Source organism: Dryobates pubescens, chromosome 20, assembly GCF_014839835.1.
Source record: "Dryobates pubescens isolate bDryPub1 chromosome 20, bDryPub1.pri, whole genome shotgun sequence".
NCBI classification, from domain to species: domain Eukaryota; kingdom Metazoa; phylum Chordata; class Aves; order Piciformes; family Picidae; genus Dryobates; species Dryobates pubescens.
The window spans coordinates 14,848,209-14,874,062 of NC_071631.1; the positions used below are offsets into that span (position 1 = coordinate 14,848,209).

The 25,854-nt window shown below is 40.5% G+C and overlaps 1 protein-coding gene across 1 annotated transcript; it reads right to left on the reverse strand.

The window, feature by feature from the left end:
* Positions 1–629: 629 nt before the first annotated feature.
* On the reverse strand, positions 630–25,403 carry CCDC57 (coiled-coil domain containing 57). Its single transcript, XM_054171100.1, has 10 exons — positions 25,294–25,403; positions 20,205–20,298; positions 18,136–18,359; positions 16,862–17,018; positions 14,288–14,474; positions 13,704–13,804; positions 12,996–13,224; positions 12,230–12,366; positions 7,778–8,000; positions 630–946 (listed from the first exon to the last, which is right to left on the reverse strand). The coding sequence occupies exons 1-10, from the start codon at positions 25,401–25,403 to the stop codon at positions 708–710; spliced, it is 1,701 nt and encodes a 566-aa protein (XP_054027075.1). The 3' UTR covers positions 630–707.
* Positions 25,404–25,854: the final 451 nt, after the last annotated feature.

Here is a 25,854-nt window from a genome sequence, read left to right on the forward strand (position 1 = left end):
ATGGCTCTGGATATCCTGCACTACATCACAAAACTAGAAGAAAGCTTGACTGGGTTATCTGTTGTTAAACTTACTTTTTACAATGCTTCTGTAAGAATCTAAGTGCCACTAAAGAACATATTTTTCCCTGCTTTCCCTCTTGTTAAAGAATATAATTAATGCTGTGACAGTGGAGTTCAATTTTACACTCTTTCATGCTGTCTGAACAAGTGGAAATGACTACAGAATGTGAGAATCAATATAGGTCCAGGTGCAATCTTTTCTAACCTCTTTCACGTTGAAAGATAGCTGAGCAGGATTAACGGTTGCATTGTTAATGAAAAGAAAACAAATAGGTTGAGGCACCCCAGTTCTGAGTTTAAATCACATCTACAGTTTCTCAATGAAATATTTGCCAAAGAGCTGCAAGCCCTGCCTGAAGGCACAAGGCTTTACATATGTCTTAACTGGGCGTTTCTAAATCCATGACACAAGCAATATTTAACATATGTAATTAAAATAAAGCAGTAAGGACTGTAATCTCATAATGTGCACAGATTAACCCTGTATTTTAGGGTTTCACACTATGAAACAGGGTATTTGTTCTCTCTTCTGGCTGCAAACATACTCAACATACTAAAATGAAACTGGTGTCTAAGATCTGATTTATAGATTTCCAAGTACCTTAACAGCAAGTGGGGACCTGGAGCTTGCTGACAACAAAGAAATCAGTCTTTAATGTTATAGTTGCGGATTTTTGCTGGTGTAGGAGAAATTGTGGGGTTTATGGGATGTGCTTTATGGGATAATCCAGATACATGCCTGGATTTTAACTTCTGCTGAACTTCCAGCCTGGTTCCTCTGACTGCCAAATCTGCAGCTGGCATTTCAAGTTTATCCTTGGGTTTGCTATTTTGCTGAGATTCTTCAGAATGCTCAGTTGACTGTATGACTTCAAACTCCATTGCTAAGAAAGAAAAAGAAAGAAAAATACTTTGTCACTATGTTTGCATTTAATTCTGAGACTGGAGAGTTAAGAGAACTGATTTATTCTTTGTCTCTGAACACATTTCTACCATAATACCACATTGTTTAAGTCTTGTATTGAGTAATAGAACTGTTTCTGTACATAGGAGGCACAGAACTCTCCATTAAGGCTTGCTGCACTGATGGTATAATAATACATCATCATCTCCTGCTCAATCCTTGCTTCATGTGTACCTGTTCATCCTCCATTAGCATCAGACTGCTTAAAAGAGAGAAAGACAGCTGAAAGGTCAGTGTAACTGTTCCAGGTCAAGCACTATCTGTTCAGCTGGTTCTAAACACCACATTGTATAAGTCTCCCCTTCTTCCCATTGTGAGAGAACATTTGTATCAATCAAGGCAATACCAACACACTGGACAATGCCACAAAGTTAGTCCTACCCATTGCTGTATTGTGAAATGGTGATAAAGTAGTTAGCTGCAATAGTTTGATCTGTTTCAGGAAATCAGCAGCAGCCACAAAAGCTGCAGCAAAACATGTTTGGATATGCTTGATCCAAAGGGCTTGAAGGAATTTCTGTGGGCTTGACAGAGCTGCACTACTACCATTATCTGTGGGGTTTTTTTGTCTCATCTCTCACAACAGATGGTAATTACTGTAGAAATCTTCAGCTTTACTGTCTAAAATACTCATGTGTACTAGAAAGGACTAACTCAAAAAGCAACATCTTTGGCTGGAAAGCAGAGACTGCTCTTGATACCAATTGAAGTCTATTCTGCAGCCTCTCACATAATTCTCTGAAAAAATGACTGTCTCCAGCTAACTGAACTTTAGTCTTATCACAGGTTTCATCAGGCAAAATAAGTGGAATTGGTCAATCACAGTATTCAATGTAAACTATAGGTAATATTTATAGCTGCTTGGCTCCAGACACTTAATGCTTATTTTTCAAGGCACTGGGATTTTAACTTTAGATTTTCTGTGGAGAGCCAAAGCAGATAACAGAAGCAGTCATAACACACTTGTGATACATGCTGCAGCATTCTCTACTAGCTGAATTTTTTGAGCATGACAGGCTTCAACCCCAGGTACTGTTCAGTCACAGAGTAAGAACAAGAAGGGCACAAACTGACAAAGATAAGTTATTAGCAGAATAAGGTAAATTTCCATAGTCAGCAACATGGTAGAAAGTCTAAACAAAATTCTACATGGAAGGAATCATGGAATGAATTAATCTGTGTTGGTTTATATCTCTGTGCAAAGCATGACACGGTGGCTACTGTCAAAACATAAGGCTTTGCAGAATATTTTTTTATGCTCAGGCTCAGCTTGAAGCAGCTCTTCACTCGTGTGTGTGCAATCCCTGCACTGTCAGCTTGCTGCCATTTGTTATTACAGGTGGCAGAAGCTCAGGGTGCTCTTGGCAAGCGATGATGTTGTTCAGCTTTGCCACCTAGTGGTTACCTACAGATGTAGAAGGTTCGAAAGAGGATGCTTCAGCACATGGAAGACATTTGGGTGTATTTTCCTGCCTAGAAAAAGACTTTAATAATGCATTACCCATGAGCTCTGTCACATCTAGCAGATAATAAAGCAGAATTTCACAACATCAATGGTTTAAAACAGTGTGGGCAGCCTGAAAGGTACTCGATAGAGCTTCAAAGATTATTGTGCTTGAACGGAAGCTGCAGCAGAACAAGGTTACCAATAACAGCAGTGCATAGGGTCCATAAATAGCACATAGTCAGTGCTGCTTACAGACAGACTGGGGTTTGATTTACTCCCTCAGTTCTGAAGGGTCTTTTCTATTCAGCTGAAGGAACAATTTCAGAAGTAATGTGGGAGGCCCTAATCCTGTAGAGCCAAAGGCAAACTAACCAAGCACCAAATGCTTCAATGCATCTCTTCCTCTGAATTCTTCTATATGCTTGTGTCTTGACATAGTAGAGACACTACAGTTATAACTAGCAAAGGCTAATTACTTAGGTGTTTGGAGCAACAAACACACAACACAAGCATTCTGTATGGCTATTCCTAAGTTTGGGACTGTCAAACCTTCATGTTAGCACAGAAACTGCAAACTTGTAAGGTAAGTTCTACAAAATAGAACAAGAGAAAGAACCAGTGCCCCAGACGAACAAACAATGCAAAAGCACACCTGATTTACAAGCCTGTAACTTGCTTCCAGAAGTGACCTAGGCAACCAGATCTAGTAAGATGATACTCAAAAGCCTAAACTGCTTTTGAAAATGGACCTAAATGTTTAGTGTATTGAAATGCTTAACACAGCTTCTATTTTATGTATCTAAATACAGTCAGAATATGCACAGATTTAATTTCCCCCCCAAGAACTGAAGAGATACAGGTAGATATATTGCATGAAGAAACTGAAACTGCCTCTGATGGAAAATTTCACTTAATAAACTTGTCACTAAGTATTTGCTTATGGCTAACAGTGCTTCTGAAGGAACACCAATTCAAACAAGTTCCTATTCAAGAGCAGAACATTGAAGTGAAGAAAATGTAACTAGAGGATTAGTTAATATTTGTGAAACACTCCAAAGATGAAGTTTTATGTAATGCAGGAAAGAAATCATGAGTCCCTCTCTGATTGGAGCCGGAATGAAGCCAGAGCCAGAGCACTCTGCTTGTTAATATTTTACCATATTCTTTCTCTGGCCAGCTTTTTACCCACATGGATTGCTCTTAGAACTGTCAGTGATGTCAAAGCTGTTGAAATTCTGTCTAGTGTGGAAACACTCAAGATAACTTTTGATCCATAAAGTGTAGAATTTCAGACCACAGAGCTTTGCAAGTAACAGTAACAATGAAAACTATAGTAGAAGAAACTCTCCCAAGTTCAAGTAGTAAACCAGAAAAGTTGCTTTGCTTCAAAGCAGTTCAGTCTCCTTCTTTATTAGGCTACAATGTAAACTCAAACTAGTAGACCCAGTACACAGTTTTGAGTGTCTGTGGAGTAGAGGTTTCTCAGAATGCCCAGTGGGACCATCCACCACAACTGCAGCTTTCCATTGGCATGGAAAAGATAAAAGTTGCATCTATCCCAAAAGTAAATAAATGAAGTGACTAGTGGGGACGTTCCAAGAGCAGATACAGCTTGCCTTACACTCTTATCCACCCTGCACTGACCACACGCTCTGACAGAGCTGGTTAGCAGCTTTTCACATGGTACCATAAAGCACCTTTCACCATATTGGCTCCAATCTGAATGCAATCTTACAGTCGAACTTTAATAGCTGATGTTTGGTTTTCTGCCCAGAAAAAAACTAGTAAGCATCTCCAACAGCCAGTAAAAACTCCATTGAGTGAAAGTACTCGAAGAAAAAAAAACCCAAAACCCACCTAGTTTTCTGTATGTCTTACAAAGCTTCCCCTCCTCCCACCTGACAGGAGCCCTGATAGCCCACATGTCAACAGAGCAGCCTTGCAGCATGTACAGGAGCTAATCACAAGCTTGTACACGTGTCATGATTTTCAACAGCTGTCCTCTGAGGACGGCCTGTCAGTGTTCAACATGCACATGGTACAGATCACCAGCTGAAGTCTCCCATCTGCTCTCAACCTCTGGGATGGGCCATATAAAAAAAAGAAATACAAAAGTGTATTTCTGACCACTACAGTACAGGTATGTAATATTGGTGCTCTTAATATCATCATAGCTTCTACTTGTCTGTCCCCATAGCAGGAGTTTTTTCTTTCAATAATACAGAAAGGTAAAACCACCTTAACAAACCCTTTCTTTCTATTTATCTCCAGGATTAACATGTAAATTATTAAGTCCACCTGATTCCTACAGTACTAACTAAATATTCAGCAGTCAGCATAAGGAGAAAACTAAAATAATCTCACAGCCTTCTCACTTGGCTTGGAAGCTTCCATAAGTTCTTAACCTGATGGTGAAATAAAGTATGTAACTCTGTACTTCAATAATGTGGTGTTAACATAGTCAAAACTACTCCAAAATACATTGAATTGTGTCATATGCTGGAAACACAGCAAACTGCAGGGCTTACTTGACATGCCAACCAACTGTCCAAGAGGTTAAAAACCAAACCAGAACAACACAACATTCTCACACTACAATTGCTCCTGTTTCATCAGAAATGGCCACAAAACACAGCTACTGGAGTGACAGCTTTCTACAGAGTTGAACATGTAAAGAAAACATTTAAATAAGCAAAGTAATTTGCTTGATTTCTTGTTTTCTTACTGAGCTTTGAGTGTGTGCATCACTTGTAGCTGAAAACCCAGCATCTAGTCACTGTCTCAGTGATGGTTCTGTCCACTATAACCATGTGTTTGATGAGTATGTTAAGTGAGTGGTTTTAAACAGGGAAGTTGGGTTAATTTTTCCATCTCTCAGACATGAAAAATAATGCAAGCCACTGCTAAAAATCAGAAGCACAACTCTTGAGAATTGTGTATATTCCGCTCTGAGGTCACATGCTTCCAAAAAAGGAAGATTTTCCTTTCAGCCCTGTTTACTGAAGTACAGAATTCAGAGCAGTAGACTGAAGGATACCATTTGGATCATTACCTGGAGGAGAAAGCCAAGCAACATAAAAGAGTTTTTCAGTGTCTGCACATCAAGAGTAAGAAACTCTGCTCAAGTGTTCTTGATGCAGAGATCAAATCTGGGTGCAGAGATCAGATTAATGTCGACCTCAAGAAAATATCACCCCTTACTGATGTTTCATTTGTTTCAGGTCAGCAATATCCCTTTCCCTTTTGCTATTTCTGGATCCCCAAGAATCTACAGTAAGTTTTGCAATGGTGGTTGGAAATTTCTAAACATTAAGAAACTGATGTCCTTGTAAGGCTGCCAGTGGCGTTGCATCACGCATGCAGCAGCATGAAGCTGCGTGGCACTATCAATATTGTTTCAAAGATATCCTTTTGCTTATCCTGTGAATATAGGCCTGACCTGAAATAATCTTTCTATTTCAGTCCCAGGCCCACAAATAAAGCACATGAATCATGACTGCCAGCATTATGTCCATTCCAGTCCTACAGGTCTGTCGATATACATTACTTTGCCCTGCAATGCAATGGTGTTGTGAATGAACACACTTATAATCCATCCTTCATTTTGAAAGCCCTCTTAAATGTGATTTTTTTTCTTTCATGCTGCTCAAGATGGTTTGTTGCATCTATATAATCATTTAAAAATAGATGTAATGTAGGTTGGAAAGTACCTCTGGGTGAAATGTCACAGTGCTTATTGCTCCCTGCTCATAATGGGTCTTGACACAACTTGCGTCCATTGCTTCTTTTTACTGTGTACATCCAAGATCCAAAATCCCTCACTGGGTATTTAAACAGCAGCAATCAAACCACCCACTGACTCCTTTTCCACACTGAACAAACCAGGTCTCTAACCCTCTTCTCATAGAATAATAGAACTGTTAGGGTTGGAAGGAACCTCAAGGATCATTCAGTTCCCAACCCCTTGCCATGGACAGGGACCCCTCACACTAGATCAGGTGGCTCAGAGCCACATCCAGCTTGGCCTTAAAAACCTCCAGGTATGTGGCTTCTACCACCTCCCTGGGCAACCAGTGTCTTACCACCCTCATGGTGAAAATGTATATGTAATATGCCACAACACCCCAGCAGCCTTAGTACCTCTCCACTGGACTCCAGTCCTTTGTATTGGAGGGTCCAAAACTTGACAGAGCACTGAAGATATGGCCTCACAAATACCAAACAGAGGAGAGCAAATAATTCCCCTTAACCCAGTGGTTGGATTCTTTGTGTAGTCAGGCATGTGGTTAATGGCACACAAGTATCTATGTAATGGTAACAGGTCATTATGAATATAAAGCTCATTTGAATTGCTGCCTTATTACTCCACAGCTGCCATCAGATCTCAGGAATAATAATGAAAATAATATCAAAAAACCCAAAACAAAACAAAAACCCCCTTAAAACTCCCACCCAAACCAGACAAACCCAAACCCCTAAAAACAACCAAAAAACCCAACCCAGAGAAACCTCATGGAATTCTAGGGAGTAATACTGGCTACCATTAAAAGGTTCCTTGCCAATTTGCTTACAAAGAGGCTACACTTACTGCACACATCATAGAAATGGTGCCTCTGCTGAAATTTCCAAGAATATGTAGAAGTATTGCATCAATTAATGTTTAGTCTATGCCCTAGGTTTTACCTTCTTCTCTCATTCTAACCCTAACACTGCCTGACATGTAGGGTCAGGGTGCTGTCTCACATAGAAGAATTTGTGTGTGCTTTCATTTTTTTTGTTCCAGCTTGCTGCACTGGACTGTAGAATTCTATATAATGCCTAGCTCACTGGATGCCCACAGCATACACCACATCATGACCATGTCTCACTCCTGGCCTTTATGTCTTAGCACACTAAGTAATATTTCAGCTACTAACCTGCCACAAAAATAATGGCTAAGCAAGGATATGCCAAATTACAATTTGGCCTAAGCTACTTGGCAATACATGATGTGTGCAGTTCTCAGAGACACACTTTCATATCTGCCCCAGATAAGGTTTAGACCATGTCAAAACAGAAGGCTAGCTGCATTTCCCAGGAGTATTTAATTAAAGGGGAGAAGTATTTGCAACAATGGCATTATAATCAGACACCTATATAGGCATTCCTCTTAATTCTTACTTTTGCTGAAAACAATGAAATTTCCATCAGGTAACTCATTAGAGCTCTACCAATCATATTTAGTGGAAGGGGGCAGCATTCAATACCATACTCTCATCCTCCTAGAAGAGTCAATACTGTGACTACTTTACCAAACATGCTTACCTTGATCAGTGTTCTTTAGAGGACTGGGAACAGGAGGGCTTGATTCCATTTCTAAAGTTTGCCAAATATCTTGGCAGCAATTCTGTGCTCTAGATAAAGGAAACTGGGGCTGCTGGCCTTGACTAGGCCTCTGCTTGAGTGGCTGACTCTGAATGATCCTTGAGGATGGGTCTGCCCTTCTTTGCCCAGGCCCATGATTTTCAGTAGAGAAATCTTGCTGAACCTGTTCAAATTCAAACACAGCCTTACAGACATACATACTTTTCATATCAAAGAAAACTCATAGTGGCATCTTGGTCTCAGAAAAGTAGAAGGTTTCAGCAAAAGGCAAGGTAAAGTAAAATTACTATTTTTCATTTTGAAAGGTTGTAATTTGAGCCTTCCCAGTCTTGGAACCCAGAATGGCCTTCATTACAGTATGTCCTAACTAGCCTTTTTGTTACCCTCACTAATACTTTTGATATCAAAAGAACTGGATTAGATAAATTGGACAAAATATCTCCAGCTCATGTTGCATTTACCTGAGTGACCTGTTACAGTTCTCCATTTCCATTATCTTAGACTACCTGCTATATCTAAGGAAGAATAAGTCTCCATTAGCTCTGCAAAGGTACACCAGATGGCCTTCTCAGTTTATCACTGTCTGATGGTTTACAATGTTTGCCCACACTGCAACCTTTAAAACTTCTTCATTGACTAATGAGCAGTAAAGAACAGGGACTTATTTTCACTCATGCAAGCTGTTCAAATTTGGTTCTAATTGACTCTAACAGCACAGCCCTCTGGACTTCAGGCAACCTCTCTCTATCAAATGAGAGTGCCCCTTCTGGGGATATCTTCTGCTAGGAAGAAGCTGAGAGAAATTCAAGCACCTGTGATAGGGCATCCAAACAGGGAGTTCTTCTCTGCCAGATTCCCTTAGAACATATTCTGAAATTCTGCCACAGATTCAATTTGATAGATCCATTTTGGCCAAGAAATATTGATCTAAATTCTTCCCTGATATGTGTCTTTCCCAGCTGAAACAGCTCTTGGGTGCTTGGAGAGCCTTTTCATATGCCAAGGTCTGAGCCTTCCAAACAAGTACTACCTGGTTTTACTACCTTTTTTTACCCAAAAGAAGAGTAATCCTGTGAAGAAGCTGGATAACTCTTTAAAGACCTGATTGCAGAACACTGAACTTGATCCCATCAACACTCATGCTCAAATTTAATCAATGGCTGATCTTTGTCCTTCAACTTTACACATTACTTTCTCGAATCTACTGACCCAAGTGCTTTTGTAATTAGTTCAGCTAACAACCCTCATGGGTATAATTACATGGCTAATCTGCAGTGCTCTTATTTCCCAGGGAAAAAAAAATAAAATCTATTTTCAGCAGAACTAAATTGCAAATTGAAAAACTGAAAGCACGTCATCCCCAGACATACAACTGGTAAAGTTAATACCAGTGAGTCATTTAACCTTTAGTTACCTGATTTGTAGCACTTATTCCAAGCAACTGCAGAGTTGATTTTTTTTTTTTCCCCTTTAACACCACTATTAAATGTAAGAAAATAAACCACTCATTAGAATTTGTTTCCCCTCTCTCTTCTAAGAAATTCACCTTTTGTCATGCAAACCGTGTGGCCAGATGGTTCGTGTACTTTGTAAACACCCAGGCCAAGCAGGTAACATCTGAAGAAATGAGTGATAAAATCAGGCTAAAAACACCACAGGGTGGTATGCTCAAGATGAATATATGGTTGTTCCATCTTATCTTTCTAGAATGTGTCTAGATGTAAAAATACTTAAGGCATTTTTAGAATGTGTTCAGATGGTAATTTTTTTTTTCAAGTAAATGACTGATGGCTGTGATCTCTTAGTGCAATCTGACACCATGACAGGATTGTCTCCTGTGTGGTTTCCTATTAACACCAAGATCTTACTGTGCATAAAGAGAAACATTAAACTTCAGTTTCCTACATATTCCTGGATGAACCTTAGTAAACCACAAAAGGGCTCCAAATCTGTTCTTGACTTCAGTTAATAGAAGAATGCATAAAGAAAGAATTAAAAATAAACAGGACCCTCCTGAGGAAATTATCTTTAATTTAGTTTAATTTTTCTCCAAAGGCAGTTTCAATCTAATAGGCTAGAGGCTGACTGCTTGGAAAGCTGCTCAGCAGAAAAGAAACAGGAATTCTGGTGGACTACAAGTGAAAGATGAGGCAGTGATGTGTTCTTGAGACCTTTGACCAACAGCACCCAGGGCTGCATCAGGAAAAGCCCTGCCAGCAGGTCAAGGAAGGTGATTATTTCTCTTTGTGAAGCACTGGTGCAGCCATATTTAGAGTACTGTGTCCCCTTCTGAGCTCCCCAGTACTAGACAGACGTTGTCATACTGGAGCACAAAGATGCCCAAGGAACTGAAGCAGCTGACGTATGAGAAGAAGCTGGGGGAGATGGACTCATTCAGCCTCCAGAAGAGATAGGTCAGGAGTGATCTCTTCAACATGTATAAGCTCTTGATGGGGATGGTGGAAGGAGATAAAGATGACTGAGCTAGATTCTTCTCAGTGGTATACAGTGGAAGAATGAGAGGCAATGAGCAGGAAGTGAAGTACAGGACACTCATGAGGGGAAAAAACCCAAACACCTCCAATCTTTATTGTGAGTGTGATCCAACACTGGAACATGTTGCCCATAGAGGTTCCCAGAGGAAGTATTTCCCCAATTGAACTTAGTTAATAATTCTACTGGAGTCTTATACCTCAGAGCAACAACCTCACTCTTTATGAAAGAACATTGTTTACCACCCTCAAAACTACAACGACAATCAGCTGCTCTGACTCAATCCTTACAGGAACAAACCCATTGATCAATTAAGTAAAGTACACAGTGAAATCCTGACTACTGAAGTCACTGGGAGGTCTGCCACTAACTACTAGGGAAGCCAGGATTCATCCATTTGTTCCTCTGATGAAAGCTGCAATTTAACTATTAAAAGTTGTATTTTACTTACAAAAGATAAGAGACCTTGCTTTCATAGATGGAAAATGTGCCATGACAATAATTTGCACCACTGTGGGTATTTGGAAGTATGCTCACTGATTCATCATTTTCAACTTTATCTTAGAACATACTGCAAAGCCTTCAAATGGCCTACCTTACTTAAAGTGAAGCTTTCATGCCTGTAATCCAACAATGCATTTATGCTGCATTAGAATCATAAAATCATCAAATCATTTATGCTGGAAAAGACCGTCAAGATCATCAAGTCCAACCATTAACCCTGCTTTACCAAGTCCACCACTAAACCATATCCCAACACATGTGTTTCTGAAATTCCTTGGATGAAACAAAGAAAAAATAATTTTGAAGTCCCACCTACACCATTTATGTTAAAGGGATAACATCTGGTTGGCAGCCAGTCACTAGTGGTGCTCCCCAGAGCTCAGTTTTAGGGCCAGTTCTCTTCAGTGCTTTTATCAATGACCCAGACACAGGAGTTGAGTGCACACTAAGTTTGCCAATTATATTAAATCAGGACTCATTGATTCCCTTGAGGCTAGAGAGACCTTACAGAGAGATCTCAGTAGAATGGGGCACTAGGCTATCACCAACTGTATGAAATTTAACCAGAGCAAAAGCTGGACCCTGCAGCTGGGACAGTGTGATCCTGCTTGTCTGTATGGACTGGAGGACGTGAGTCTGGAGTGAAACCCTGCAGAAAGGGATCTGGGGAGTTTGGTTGATGGGAAGCTCAATATGAGCCAACAACGTGCCCTGGTGGCCAAAAGGGCCAAGCGTGTGCTGGGCTGCATTAAGCTGAAAGGAGCGATTGTCCTGCTGTGCTCAGCACTGCTGCAGCCTCACTTTGAGCACTGTGTGCTGCAGTTTTGGGATCCACAATGTGAGGATATAGAAATATCAGGAGGTGTCCAAAGACGGTCAGCAAAGATGGTAAAAGCACTAAAGGGCAAGATAGAAGAAGCTGAAGATACTTGGCTTGTTCCGCTTAGAAAAGAGGTGACTGAGAGACAACCTCACTGCTGTCTACAAATTCCTCAAGGGCGAGCAGAAAGGGAAGTGCTGATCTTTTCTTTCTGGTGTCCAGCAATGGGATGCAAGGGAATGGCTGCATCAGGGGAAGTTCACCCTGAGAGGGTGGTAAAGTACTGGAACAAGCTCTCCAGACAGTGGTCATAGCCTCAAGCCTGACAGCGTTAAAGAATTATTTGGACAATGCTTAGATACATGATTTAACCTCTAGATTGCCCTGTGTGGAGGCTCAAAGATCCCCATGGGTCCCTCCCAGCTCATAATTCTATGGAATCTTTCAAGGTACCAAGGTACTCAGGTAAAGTCAGTAAAAGACATTCAAATGCAGAATTCTAAGTGAAGTTACATTCTTGGAATTAGATTTGCCTTGGTTGCTCTATCGCCAGATTTCAGAGGGCACATCATTACCTGTGTCACAAGGCTGTGCTGCAGATGCTTTAAAGCTCTCAGCTGACACCGTGTCCTTCTGACGAGCTCCCTTGGAAAAAGGCTGCCAGAGGCAATACAAACTGTGCAGTGCTTACAGCTACCAGGATGCCAAAGTCCTACAAAGGAGGGAAAATACTGAGGAAGTTGTTGTTTTATCATCAATAGTACATTCCCAACAAGTGTTTGTAGTGGATATCAATGGACCACAGAACTGCCTTCCCATTGCAGATGCACTGAATGCAATGTGAAAATGGGCCTTATGCTTTTTGCCTTTGCTTTGTTGCTACAGCAACTGTTGCATGGAACTTAAATGTCCACAATGAAATCTTGCATTATACATACTCTTGATGCAGGTTTTCTCTGTAGTCAGCTTATCTGCTTTCTCTTCCACAAAAGAACTAGTTTTTATTCCAAGACATAAACTACCTCCTTTCTGCTCTTAGTTTGACTTCCAGTTCCCATACTGACATTTAACCACCAGGAAGTCCTTCATCTAAGATGTTCATCAACAAGAGGTTGCTGCTTATAGACTTTTGCTGCTGTATCTTAGCACCTTCTGTCACAGGTTAACCTTACTTGCAAATTACCTCTGCAGTCTCATGCAAAGTATGCAGAGCAGGAATCAGCCAGGCCCAGCAATTTGTTTTCATACTGAAGCCTATCTCTCTCCAGCTCAAAGGATGAACTGATTCCCAGGTTTTACTCTAAATATATAAGCTAGCACTCATCTGTAAAATAAATTTACCTTCCTCTGATGCCATTCCAAGTTCTGCCCTGAGTCTGTTTCCCATTTCAATCAGCTGCTGCTTCTCTTGGTTCAGAATGGAGATTTTTCGTGCTGCTTCCTTCAGTTTATTTTGCATTCCTTGTAGAGTGTAGCTGACACCATACTGAAGAACAGCACCAGGACCTACATCAGGTAACTGTTGTCCAAGATCTACCATGTTTTTTTCAGGAGCTTTGGGGTTTGGCCCCTGAAAAGAAACAGTGCATATAATCCCTTATTTCTCTGGGTAGTTTCACCATGACGTAGGAGGCTCTTGAGAACATACATGGAAGGCATACAGGCCTGTCTTTAAAGAAAAGTCTGAAGTATGGATTTACAATGGCAAAGCTGAAGAGGTGATACATGGTAGTTTAAGCATTTCCAAAGGAAAAAAAAAATTTTAAAAAAAATCAAGAAGGGCTTGAAAGTTCTGCAGTGAGTTCTCCTTCCTTGTGTTTTCCTCCCTTGTAGGAGACAATGAGTAGTCAAAATTTGTTCCCTAGAAAGAACGAGCACAGTTTTGGCTGACAAAAAATCATTGCTGGCTTTCCCTGAATTTCCACTAATTACTAACTGACCACTTGCTTCAGTTTTTAATATTTAGTCAAGCAAAATTAAGTTGCTATGTATTTAATTGCACACACACAAGTGCAAACAGATATTTAGGTAGTTTAAGCCTCTCCATACCTTTTCCATCTCTGGGTTCACTATAAAATCTGAGTTAGCTGATCTGACTTGGACATTGCTCAGAGGGGTTCCAACTGAAATTTTGTTTGTGATCAGTGAACCTAAAAGAGAAGAGGAGTGTAATATGAATGAATGAATATGTATTTATAGAGAGCTTAGGCTTTCACACCAACAGCTGCCTCAGAACTTTGTCTCTTTAACAGACATCTTTACCACTTTGATAGATAAACAGTAAACAGAGCTGAAGAAATATAAAATAGTACAATATGCAAACACCACCAGCTCCTAAACAAAGAAGTGACTAAAGGTGGCACATTAGAAAGGTCAATTCATGAGAATGGAGCACATAGAAGTTTTTAATTCTTCTCTCAATATTGCATTATTTAATCATTCTTGGGGAACTAACAAATTGTAATACAGAAATTCTCAGAATATCAGACCTCTGTGTGCTCTTGTTATGGAACCCTGAGAACCACACAGTCATGATCTTTATGCAGCTGGGGACTGTGTAGCCCTCATAGGCCATGACCATGACCACAACACTTCCTTAACTGAGTTTAGAGGTCTGTGGCAAGCATTGACACCTTGCTCTGCAAGCTGGCTGGTTTCTCTTGGAGGAAGAGAGGACAATGTGCATTCATCAAGACTTTCCATTTCTTTCCTCATCTGTGCAATGGCAGCCCGAAGGTTGGCATTCTGCTCCTGCAGCTTTTTTATTTCCAAGGTAGAAGCATCTTTGCTCAGAGAACTTTTATCATCATACTGAAATATCTGTAAAATAAAAGGACAGCACAGGAACTAGCCTTCATTAATGAACAAAGCATATTCTCTCCACAACACACATGCAGATCCATGGACAGACTCAGGAGAAAAGAAAGAGGTCTGCTTATTCTGGGGATTTACTGGGGGGGTGGAAATTGCTATGATGAGAACCTGAGATGGGGAAGGAGGCACAGAGGGAGAGAAACATGGCCATAGAGTCTTATCCTAACTTCCAAAGACTTTGGTTCTAAAATAAGAAGCAATGTCTTCCTTTTGTGCATTTGTTATAGACCAGCTATCAGTGAACAACATAAAAGGAGCATTTGTCAGGTAAAGGCTGAAGCTCTGACTTCACAAAGGCCTTGAAGCCTGACTTTTGGAACTAGAGCCAGCCTCAAATGCTACTCCTTTTCTGTCTTCTCCATCACTCCCCAATTCCTTCACTCTCCTTATTTCCTCAGTCATAAGTCAGTTCTGTGAGGGTGGTCTGACAGTGTGATTTGGAATGCTAATGGCCTTCAAATTAAGTTTCCTGTCAAAGACAGCAGCTGCCCTACACTCTTTCTCCTGTGCCTTTTCCTGCTCTAACAGTAGAAGGTGTGCAGAAGATGAGGATAAATCATTCTTCTCCAAGGCTATTAAGGTGAGAAGAGCGGGGAAAGAAACTAAAATAGCATGAAGGGAAAGACACCAATAGTACCAATACACCACCCAAGCGTGTTTGGAATTTCAGGGTCCAGCCCTGCTATGAACTGTTCTGGGTTGAGCATCTGCAGCTGCCCAGCAGGGTGCACTGCAGCACACTCTTTAGCTTCCTTCTTCCACAAAAGACAGTTTTCTACTCCTAATACATCATCCTCCAGCCAGTTCTGCATTTTTCTTTGCAATTGCAAATAGCTTTTAAAAAAAATTATCTACTTTAATAAGTAGCAATGAAAAGAAGCGATGCTAAACCACAGTATTTTAAACAACTGGCAAATCAGTGTTTAAAGCATTGCTTTACAATTTTACTTCTACCACTTCAAAGTCCACCATGAACTGCAACTAACACAGAGCCTCAGCAACACACCAGGAATTAATTTTCCCCATTTTGATGTGCCATGATGTACACTGCCCCATTTTGAAGCATCTGCCCACATCCAGCTTGCTCCTTTTGCAACTGAGTAATGGATCAAGAGTGAAAATGAAGCCTGTGACACCTAATCTATGTGTACTCCACACTAGACATGTCTGTATTTTGAATTAAACATATGAAACTGAGGAACAGCTTACAAGAAGTCCAGTGAAAACATCCCCATAAGGCTGTCATCTCAAAATGAATTCATACAAGCCAAGACATTAAGTGTTGTCTAACCTGTTTCTCCCCTTCAGGTAAAATACTGTGATTAAACCATGTTTGTATTGTCTGTTCTCCCTCAACAATCAAAGCAAAATGAACAGTGTTCACTTTGTGCAACCTGTCCGCTCTTTTCTGTAGATCATCTTCAATTTAGGAGGGAAGGAAGGAAAGCAGAGAGCTGTCAGTATCTCAAGGACAAAGGGTGTAGAGATTAAAAAAAATTAAACAAGGAAGAAAAAAAAGAAATAAAACAAAAGGAGGAAATAAATATATTTTAAATCACAGGATAGAGATTCATAGCATCTCTCTTTTGTCTCTGTCAAAAACTGCCTTCATAGGAAAAGAATTTGGCTTGATTGTCTCATCTTTTGTCTACGAAATGGCCAATGCTGATTTGTCTCTCAGATGCCTTCCAGTGCTACACCTGCTGATGCCTATGAATCACCTTGAGAAGACAATGGTAAAATAAAACACCAGAGAAAATGCCTGCATTCTGAATCTTGTAAAGAAGGGTTTCCTGTGTATCTGTGAGATTGAGGCAGCTGGTCACTGAGCATTACTGGCAGCCCTGTGTGTCAGTCTCTAAACAATAACCATGTATTTCATTTTTCAGAAACAGAAGCTTTTACACTTCACAAAATAGGATTTTGTTTTTTGTTCATACAAAAGTACTCCAGGGTTTTCCAGGCCTAATATTGTTCCCTTCACAGAGGTCAAGCTGTACTGTGATCAGAAAACTCTTTTTGGCCTGGGGCTGATCTAAAAGGGATCTTTCTCCTTCTGCTAAAGTGTGAAGAGAAAAGCAGTGGCATCTCTCAAGCTGACTTGACTTCACCACAAAGGAGTAGAGGCTGCTGTTAGAGAGTGCCCATGAAAATGAATCTAATTTTTGATCAGATACATTTGAAGAACTGCTGTTCATAATACAGAATTACTGTTTTACAGATCTCTGAAACATCTGAAGACATGCTTCCCCTGAGAAACACGATGACGGAAACATTCCATAGCTCTCTATGCAACAGATGGTTCCTAAACAGTGTTAATTTGAAATGCTTACCTGTTGTCCTGCTGAAGACAGGCTTTGTGTTACATCCTCTGATTTCTGACCACTTTCAGCAGTCTCACAGAGCTGCTGCCAGTCCTGTTCTGCTTGCACTTTATTCTGTTCAAGAATCCACTCTCTCTCAGCTGCCACACACAGTTGTTGTTTATACCTAGGAAAGACAGAGCAAAAGTGTTGATTTTAGCAGTATAAATGCTGAGAATATTTTCCCTTTGGTTTTTGGTTTTGTTTTTTAATCTCAGCCCTGTTTGCTGTCCTCATCTTTTTTCCATGTTCTATTTTCCAAATTACCTATTTTATTCTATTCCACTGTAAGTATTTTACTGGACAAAAGCATTTTAATTTGCTTAGAGCTCAGCAGTCTCCTAGGGTCCATCTGTACGGGTATTTAGAATCAGCTTTGGAGGTCACCTCAGCTCAAGCGGCATAAACCGCTCTTCAACTCCAGTAGCGCTCTTGGCAACACCATCTACAGCGTGTTTTCCATTTGCAAACAATGGCAATGAGATGCAAAAGAGCTAAGAATTAAAGTTCTTGGATCACCAAGGTAAAATTCCTAAGCTCAAAGCTTTAGCATATGCATACATCGAAAACACACTGAGGACCAATGGCACATTCAGAACTGAAGGGTTTTCAAGACAGACTCAGTTGTCACATGGCTGAGCTTTGCAAATACAAAGCTGTTAAGACTTTGGGACCGTCTCAGGATTGGTTGTAAATGTCACTTTACACAAAGTCTTAGTCTTCTTTACCACCATTCTGCATCCTTCTGGAATTTGGCCAACTATGCCCTCAGCATCTCTTCCTGTCCATGCATCAACTGAATTTGCAATTGTTTATACACAGGCTCCTTACAAATCTCAATCAGATGAGAACCTGGGCCTGGTGTTAGCACTACAATCTCTTCTCTTCTCTTTACATACAAGAACAACCCCTCTCCCATGTTTATATATACTTTCTTACGGCAATTAATACAACAAGTGATGCAATCTTGGATATAAAATTGTTGTCCAGGGAGAAAAGAGCAAAGTCCTTCACTCTTTCCTCACAGGAAAGGTTTGCCATCCCTTTGATCAGCTTTGTGGCTCTCTTCAGTCTGCCCATGTCTTTTTTTCAGTTGTGGAGACCAGGACTGGACACAGTACTCCAGGTGTGGTACCCGTTTAACCGTGAATTACTGTGAACTTTTCACATAAATAAGTTGGACACAAAACTGGCAAGTATGGGGTTCTGAATTTCTTCATCACAAGATAAATCAAGTCACTCACTTTCCAATCAGAGCATCTTTCTCCCTTAAACAAGCACTGTGACTCCACTCTCTTCTGCACAGCTCAATTTCCAGACTTTTATATCTTGTCTGCAGTTCTCTAATCTGCTGCTTCAGCTTTTTTAATTGCTTGACTTGTGCTGCTTCTACTGAAGCTGGCATTGCATCCTTTTCCTTAACAGTGTGAGCTAGTTCTTCATGCCTAGATGAAGCAGAGAGACAAAATAAAGTGAAGTTTCAAGCAACACAAGCATCTCAATTTTCAGTACTGATGATTTACTTTCTAATAATTTGGTTCAACAAATTCAAAGAATCATTGTCAGGAGCAGTGGAAACAGAAATCAATATTTGCTTGCCAGTGGAACAGGGTGTGAGGAGGTCTTTTGTGGTTGTTTTGTCAAACTAAGAATGCCATTATTTTTCCCCTCTACCTATGCACTTCAGTTTCTTGAATTATTAATCTATAGGTTAAAGCAAGTGAACACAGGCACCAGAGAACCATCCAGGTAATGATGGATGATTAGTGAAGACTAAAGATGTGGAGCATACGGATTTTGAAGGAATGAATTCCTCATTACTAGCCTTAGAAAGATGAGACAGGCCTTTCAAAGGCCTGCATATAGTCTTTGGTTGTGCAGGGGGGAAAAAAAAAAAAGCAGTCACTATGAATGAAATTAAGATGCTTACTACAAATACCTCTGCTTCTTAGTATCCTGGAAACACTACATAGGTGCAGGAAAAGCAGCACCAACATCAGAGTCATCTTTTCCTGTGGTTCACACAGGAATTACTTGAGATCATAATATATTATTTCATTCTACAGGGTAACAGCTTAAAAATCTGTTACTTTAACTTCATGGGACAGATCTAAGATACCCATTTAAATAATTTACTTTTGAAACTCTCATTCTTTCTTTTTAATTTCTGCATCAAATTTGGCTAACAGTTCCCACAACAGGACCAACAGATAGCCAACACTAGTACAATGGTACAGATGGCAATCTTGTATTGTCAGAGGCTTTTTAAAACACTGCACAAGGGGTTTAATCATTGCATAATCTCTCTGCTCTAATGAGAATCAGAATGTGCTGAGTGAAATCTCTCTACGATATGTCTCCTAACAGGACCTACAGGCAAAGGGGAATGTAAAGAATGGCATCCTTTGCAAAATATCAGATTCTATAACCAAAAGGAGAGAAAAGAAAAAAAGATGGATGGATGAATGGATGCATGGAGAATGGATTATTTTAGCAGGACTACTATACTGAAGCAGCAAGATTTGGACTGGCAGGCATTGGGTACAAGATGTAATTGCCTAATAATCTCTTTTACCACTTTGTAAGTGGCATTTATGTGATATTACACATTGGCTTGGTTGACAGGCAAAATCCCCAACATTCTGGTTTTAATGATTAAACACATTCACCTGTAAAGAATTAAAAGTAATTTTAGTATCTAATACATTTATATGCAAAACCAAAGGAAGGTAGGTTTGGCTGTTCTTTAAAGTCTGTAATATATATAGATGGTGTAATGCCCTCCTAAGGTATCACAATTGAAGGCAAAATTTCACTGTTTGTAAGTTTATCCTTTTATGATTAAATGATAACAATATGAGAGGTAGGAACAGGGAAAAAAAGTGCCTTGTCATTAGGAGTATGACAAACAGCATATATCTACTCATCTTGCCTAAGGCTGCCTCTACTTTCTAGATGCTGACCTTTCCTGCAGTTTCAAGGTTAAATTTAGTAGTCTGCTGCCTACATAAAATAATCTTACACAATATCAGATTGCTAAAGATAATCCTAACAGTCCCTTACAAGGGGCAGCTGCAAGACAAGCAAGCAAAGGCTATGCACAAGCAGTGCATAATTTTCTAAAGTGTCATTACAGATCTCATCAATTTAAGCAAAAAAAAGGCAAAAGCATTTAAAAGCTTATACAACCACAGCAATGTCAAACCAGAGTACTCTAATAGAGGGGAAAAAAAGGGGGCGGGGGGGGGAAGGTTAGAAAAAGGGAAAATGAAAATGGGAGAGAAAGGGAAAATGAAGAGGGAAATGAACAAACAAGCTCTCCTTCCAATTCCTGGATTTTTCCCTCCATGTGACGTTTCAGATTCACATACTCCTTATACTGGTCATCTATGTGACTGTTCCTAGAGCTATAAATAAAAATAAAACAAGTTTGCAGTAAAGAGCATCACTGGTGACCTAATGAGGCACATATATGTAAAATTGTTTTGAACAATAACACACAACTATAAATACCAGATGCTCTAAATTCCTAAAGAAGTGCTCACCATAACATTTCTTCTCATAAATCAGTTGAAACCAATTATAACAGTATTTACCTTTTCTTAAAGCCATACTTCAGAAGTTAGTTGCACATAAAGTACCAAGGATCTGCTGAAAAATAATGAAAGACTTCCACTTAAGTATAAGAGTTCCTTCTCTACCCAAAAATTTGTTACAAAAGAAGAAACTGCAAAACAAAGACTGCCCAGCAGAAATCTGAGCTTTTAGATACATAGAAAAATAGAGGCAGCTTTGAAATATTAGAGGCAGCTCCATATCTTTTCCTGTCCCCAGCATTTTCATTTGCTATCTACAAAGATGTTTCTCTGAGATACAGAGGAAGAACAGCAGCAATGCCAGCATTTCAACCAAATCTGAAGAGCTGATACTGCCACCACAAGCAGTAAGGTCTCTAACGATACCCTGAACCTTTTCAAACTTTGGATTCATCCTGCAAGACTCCAGAGGCTTAGTGCAGCCTGTTACATGGCCAGACAGACCTGGACTGATACTGTGCAGTTCTGCAACCTTCTGATTACTTTCAGCCCTATATTACAGTTATTTTATGCAGCTGAGTGAGCACTGCTTTTAGGTAAGATAAGACTGATCATATAACTACTACATGGACAAAAGTGCAGGCGTGACCTGGGTAGTCACAAACAGCCATATGCACATTGACCTTCATGTTCTGCTACATTTTGCTTTTAAATTTTCACTTCAACTGAATTAATCTGAATCCTACAGCCAACACTTATGCATATAAATAAAGTCTAGCAGAAGTGCTGTCTGAGTATAGTCTAGACGGGCACTTTTACACCTGCCTTGTTCACCCCACAACTCTCCAGGGCAAGGCAGATCAGAGGAATAATTGCTGTACAGCTCAGTGATCAGCATCCAGCTCAGCCTGGCAAAAATGTAATGCTGGCTGTAGAAGACACAAACTCCTCCTTCTATTCCCGAAGGATATGCTCCATATACAATTCCTGAATTCACATATGTCTTGACATTGCTTTTTTGGCATCTTTGATACAAGAACTGGCAAGCAAGTAGCTCTTTCCCTCCTTTTTCTTTCCAGAGATCATTTAGTTCTTTTGCCATTTGTAGCACTACTATAAATCCAAAACAGAAGCTGAGAGATGATGGTGAAGACTGATAACACACACAAATCAAGTATCTCATCACTCCTAATCAACTACATAGCTGATAATTAATTACCAGTGAAATTTAAATTTAAATTGCAAAGATTCCTGGACCATCAAGCTCTGGCCACTTCTAGGAGAAGCATTTACTTTTATTTGAAGTTAAATACAGTTAAATCCATCAGGTATGAAGAAATATGGGTATTTCAGTAAGATATCAACTATATCTTTACAACTAAAAGGAAAATAAACAACATAGAGGTTGTACTTTTACTGGTGAAACCCTTTACCTGATTCACTTCCATCTCTTCCTATTGTTTATTCTCCATATTTGACTCATATCTGATTATATACTCTGTAGGAGGAAAAAAAAACCCCAAACAAACCACACCACAAACCCACAACATTATTTCTAAGCAAAAAGGAAAAAAAAAATGTAATTTTTGCTCAGATTTCTCCAGATTGGAAAGATATTTGGGAAAATCTCTGGAGAGATATGAACAGAAATTGTCATGTCCCCATTCCCCCAAACCTCTGGAGTCAACACAGCTTCTCTCACTGTACAGCATTATTTATTCTGTGTCAGTGGTTACAGCTAATCCCATCTGGATAAGCACAGGGGATGCAGAGAACAAATCAGACAAGCATGCCTTGCAAACAGTGTCTCTTTAATCTCTTTAAATGAAAGAGAGATTTCCAGACCAGCAAACATGATGTGCTATCTCTATGCTAAAGGATGTCACAATTTAAACAGCATTTTTCTTCACCATCTAGACAACTCTAATTCTCCAGGAAAAAAAAAAGAAAGAAGAGTCTCTGATGGTTGGACATGACAACAAAAACAAAATACAAGCTTGCTCTTCCCAGGTACACAAAGTAACAAACATGGCTAGAGGACACAATGACCTGGTGGTCTTTCAGTTGTACTGACCTAGATTCCACATTTATCCCTAAGGCTATTAAAATAATGTTTTCTCTTCATATCCCATGCCTTGCTGGCAATCTTCAAACCATGCTACCATGTAGAAAATAGTACAAGCAGCATCTTCTTTATCTGAGTAAGCAGAAACAGATATTTTTGTAGAAGTCACTGTCACGGACATTCATGAGCAATGCTGTCTCTCTGTCTACAACATGCAACACTTACAAGATTTGTCCTTTTCATATGTTCCTTTTTCAGCCACAGTTGTTCCAAATGCATCTGATGGCTGCCACAGTTAAAAAGATTAACTAAATCTGACTTTCTTCCCCTTCCACTCCAATCATAAATACACTACATATTAAAACAAAAAGCCTATGAGATGCTTTCTAGAGTCAAGGCATGGAAGGAAACTATGCTCTGTGCACCCATTAAGGTATCAAAATACCATTGTAAGTGCCTTTTAAAAGCATGACTTAGCTACATTGGCTAAAATAAGAAGGAGATTATTAAGAAAGACCTTTGTGTAGGAAATCAAAGCCAAGACCACAGCTCCACCCTATTACTTCCTTACAATGATGTCACAATTTTTCTTGGAAAGAGATGATTAAGAAAAATGAGACACCTTTTACAAGCTCTGTCTACAATTATCTTCAAATTAAAAGGCACCACACAGTTTCCTATAAAAACAACCTTCCTCCCTATCTCCACATAGCTCATTTAAATTAGTGGCACTAGTAAAGGGAAAGCAATAGCCTGAATTTGGGTTACATATAATATTGGAATTATTAGTTTCCTATAAAAATAAGAATTAATGAGTCTTCCTGTAAATTTAAGACATTGCTTTCTATCACAGAGAGCTGGAGTTCTTACAAATGCAATTTAATAGCCTTTTGCCTTTGATAGCAACAATACTTATAATTGCAAGTTATGTTCCAGTAAGGACCATAATGAAAATAATGGTGTGATTTTAAGCATCATTTCCACCAATTGCCTGGGTGTCTTGCAGCTAAAAGAAGAATAGTAAACATATATATGATGATACTAAAAAGATGGCCTAGGAAACAACATAAATATAAGCAATAGACAACATCTTGCAAGCAGAACAGCTTATCCATACTACTTAAATAGCAGAGATACCTATTACAATCCAACCACTTAGTACAACCACATCCTAAAAGAGGTGCTTGATAAGTAGTCCTGTTCCTCCCCATAAGGGCCTGATGGGACTCCACCTATTCACCAAAGGAACACAATGGATTGGCTGCAAATCATACACAACTGACTGTGGTTAGCATACCTGGTTCAGTGGAAATTTCACCACTGTTGCTATTGAAATGCTAAGTCAACAACAAGAAGTTAGATGTCACACTTGAGCTAGTCACTTTTCAATAAAATAAGAACAAGGTGATGCTGAAGAACATGTCAGAGTAATATCTGAGCACCTTCAGATTTCTGTACAACTCCTATTTGTTAAAGGGGTGTAAAGCTTTATGATTTTGTTCAAAGCATTGAAGAGCTGTACTTGATTATCTCTTCCTTGCTGTCCTTATAATGTATCCTTCTTGTACCAAGAATAGGATGTGTAGAACAGATTACCAGAGCTAATAAATCAAGATTGCTTCTCTTCCTTTCAAAACCACAGAGAAAACAAAAATGCCACACATCTAGTACCACTTAAACATCTCCAGCCACAACTGTTTATCTGCAGGAAACAGTAATAGACAGAACTAAGACTATCTGAGTATGAGCACAGCTGGTTCACTATGTGCTGCAAGTCATGATGAGGCAAGCAATGAACACGGGTCACAGCTGCACTGTCAGGTGTGAAAAAACATGGTGACAGTTGCTTTACTGTGAGTAGCTGGTTTACTGTTTACAAGGAAGGTTAGACATGTAACATAGCAAATACACATCCTGCACTCTACAATGTAAACAGAAGAGATAAAATATAGCAAAAGCTAAGGGATGGAATAGGGATCAACAACATACAAGAGAAACCCAGGATGTCAGATATTGAGTGCAGGCACACCTCTGGAGTAGGGTAAGATGAGGTGGACTTAGCTGTGGGGTATGGGATATATGTTAGCCTGGTGTTAGGCTCTACCATTAATAACCAGGGCAGATAGGAGACATAAGAAATTATGTAAGTGAAAGACAAGATGTGGTGGGAAGAAACAATTGTCCTGGGACTGACAAATGGGTGCATATTCTAAAAAATGCCTAGGAACGTTAAAAGAGAACACACCATGAGAAACACTGGCATTGAGTCCTTTGAGCAAATATCCTCAGGGATGACAGGAAGGGACAGACATTTGAATGGAGGAAGGGGATACTACTGGCAAACCAAGTATCCTTCAGGACTAGAGGCTTGTATGCCTGAAGTACAGAGAGGGAGAGAACGACATAATCGAGTAAGAGTGAAAGAAAACCGCCAGTGGAACAGCCAGCAGGCAGGAAGCAGATCCAAGGAGGAAAGGGAAGAAGCACCAAGGAGGGCCTTGAGGGTCAGATGCTCTGAGGCAGAAGAGCAGATGTCAGGCTGACCGCCAAGGTCAAGTCCCTTAGTGGAAGGCAACAGAGAGGAGCACATAGCAGCACAAGATAACGCTTGGGACACAGAGGCCGCACTGAGAAGGTACTCGGTAACAGGAAGGGTGCAGACAGCGGTAACCCCAAGAAAGAAAGGCCGCAAAACGCAGGGGAGCGCACCGGGTGCTCTGAAGGACAAACCGCGGCATAAGGTGATGCTGTGCTGCCTTCTGACAGCTCGGCTCCCTCCGGCACGAACCTGCACGTCTCACCCGGGACTGGCTGCAGGCCACGTCCAGCAGGAGCGGCGGTGGCACCGCCCGGAGAAGTAGGTAGGGGCACGGCGCGGCCCCGTCCCCACGGCAACCTCGGCCCCGCCCATCGCTGGTGAATTTCGTGGCGCGCCCGGCCTATACCCAATCAGCGCTCTGCTGGATAGCCTCACCCCGCCCACAGGAGGCTATTGCCCCTCCCCCGCCCCTCTAGCGCGGCTCCGGGGTGCCAGCTGCTGCCTACCCCGGCGCGGGCTCTGCAGGCGTAACTGCTTCCCTTCTCTGCCCGCTCCTTGCTCAGCAAACCAGCCCTCCTCAGTTCCTCCCACTGCATTCGCTCCCAGGCACCTTGTGCCATATTCTCCTCCTCCTGTCTTCCCCGTTTCACCCTTTCCGTTGACGCAGTATCCCCTCCTCTCGCTCCGTGGGCACGGGCACGCTCCTCTGCAGCCCCTGTCTCTTTTAGTAACACCTTCCAGAAAACAGCCGACGCTTGTTTCACACCCTCAGATCTCACTTTCTTGTTCACTTGTCTTGCTCTACGTTCTGTTTATCAGACTG

What these genes read in the sequence shown, in the direction of transcription:
- CCDC57 (XM_054171100.1), bottom strand. Translation starts at nt 25,403, where the DNA reads ATGGGCGGGGCCGAGGTTGCCGTGGGGACGGGGCCGCGCCGTGCCCCT. An exon ending in TGTCTTCAGCAGGACAACAG is followed by an intron (nt 14,475 to 16,861) that starts GTAAGCATTTCA and finishes TTTATTTTACAG; the next exon opens with ATATTTCAGTATGATGATAA. An exon ending in AGCACAGCCTTGTGACACAG is followed by an intron (nt 8,001 to 12,229) that starts GTAATGATGTGC and finishes GAATTTGAACAG; the next exon opens with GTTCAGCAAGATTTCTCTAC.